The sequence below is a fragment of the Musca vetustissima genome, unplaced genomic scaffold (genome assembly GCF_032173495.1).
Source record: "Musca vetustissima isolate MV318-11 ecotype Yass unplaced genomic scaffold, APGP_CSIRO_Mvet_v1 utg513, whole genome shotgun sequence".
Taxonomy (NCBI): domain Eukaryota; kingdom Metazoa; phylum Arthropoda; class Insecta; order Diptera; family Muscidae; genus Musca; species Musca vetustissima.
The window spans coordinates 1-1,377 of NW_026887455.1; the positions used below are offsets into that span (position 1 = coordinate 1).

At 35.6% G+C, this 1,377-nt stretch overlaps 1 protein-coding gene across 1 annotated transcript; it reads right to left on the minus strand.

Annotated features, from left to right (window-relative positions):
- Positions 1 to 47: 47 nt before the first annotated feature.
- Positions 48 to 533, minus strand: LOC133335032 (neprilysin-21-like). Its single transcript, XM_061543324.1, has one exon. It carries the CDS (start codon positions 531 to 533, stop codon positions 48 to 50), a length of 486 nt encoding a protein of 161 aa, XP_061399308.1.
- Between the last annotated feature and the right edge of the window lie 844 nt (positions 534 to 1,377).

The following is a 1,377-nucleotide window of genomic DNA, read 5'->3' on the forward strand; positions in this document are numbered from 1 at the left end:
CAAAATCCTTTGAATAATCCAATTTCATAAGAATTCCCAAGCCGTATTTATAGAACAATTTTGCCCACCACCTCAAGCCAATCGAATTCCGTCTCCTGCCATTTATCACCCACCAAGGCTGGCATTTCACCAAATTCTTTAATAATCTCCTGCAGCTTTGCAGGGTACTTCTCTGCCAAATCTGTTATTTGCAAACACGAGCGAAAATAGCTTTTCACTTTCCGATCCGCATCAGAGTCATCCTTATCATCGGTATTTAAAATTGTTTTAATTTTCGCATCTAGTTTACTTTGCAAGGTCTCCGGCAGCCCCGTGCCCGGTTCTTCAATTGTTGCCGGATTATAGGTGGCATAATTACCACAAACATAATCATAGAAATCTTCACAAGAATCCACCGATTTATTCATGTATTTCAATAATTCCTCGGCTTTTGTTTTACGATCGGCAGTTTCATTATTGATCTGAACCGGAGAACTTTGAATCTGCCACACACCAAGTACCAGCGGAAGAAGAAAACGGAAGCGTATTAGCATTGCGTTTTTAAATATGACCGTCTTGATGCTAATTGAGAAACTGATTTGAAATTTCCAGTGATCGTCTTCAAAACACATCTTGAGCCGCTGATTAGAATTGAACTCGAAGACCTCATTCATAGACACGTGACCTTTTACAATATTTTGTGTGTGTATGTGTCCGACATTTTGATGAGTCGGTTGTTTTAATGCGGTTTTTATTGTTAATAAAATTGATTTGTGTCGAGGTGCAAATCAGTTTATTTATTTTTATAACCTACACAAATATGTTGTCAGGGTATTATAGCTTTGTGCAAGCCCAAGAGTTTGTAACGCCGCGAAATATTGGTCCTGGACCCACCTTTAAGTATACCGATCGTCATATCTTGTTTATTATTTATTTATTATTTTTTATTTTAGTTTGAATCCCATATAGAGCGAATGCAATATCCAATTTTATCCAAACTTTTCACAGGTCAACCTTACAAAGATCAAGCTTAATGCTGGGACCCGTTAGTCCACAACTTCTGTTACTTTTCCCACAAAGTGTCAACATTTTAAAAATTGGTTAATCCAATATCAAGATAATGCAATACCTGCTTTGATCCATAATTTGGGCATCGTATTATTTTTCCAAACCTATATTTAAGGATGGTAAACTCCTCAACCATAGACTGAGGGTATATATCTATCGAATATTTTAACGAATATACTGTTGAGGAATAAATAAGATTGGATTTATCTAAAGAATGTTTATTTAGGACTAAAATTGGAGTGATTTTTTTAACCGAATTTTTAAATAATAATTTCTTTTAGGACTTCTTGACGGAGCCTTTTAAATACGAGCTAAGGAAAATTTCGTCTA

Excerpts from the sequence above, each read along its gene's own strand:
- LOC133335032 (XM_061543324.1), bottom strand. The coding sequence starts at position 533 with ATGCTAATACGCTTCCGTTTTCTTCTTCCGCTGGTACTTGGTGTGTGG.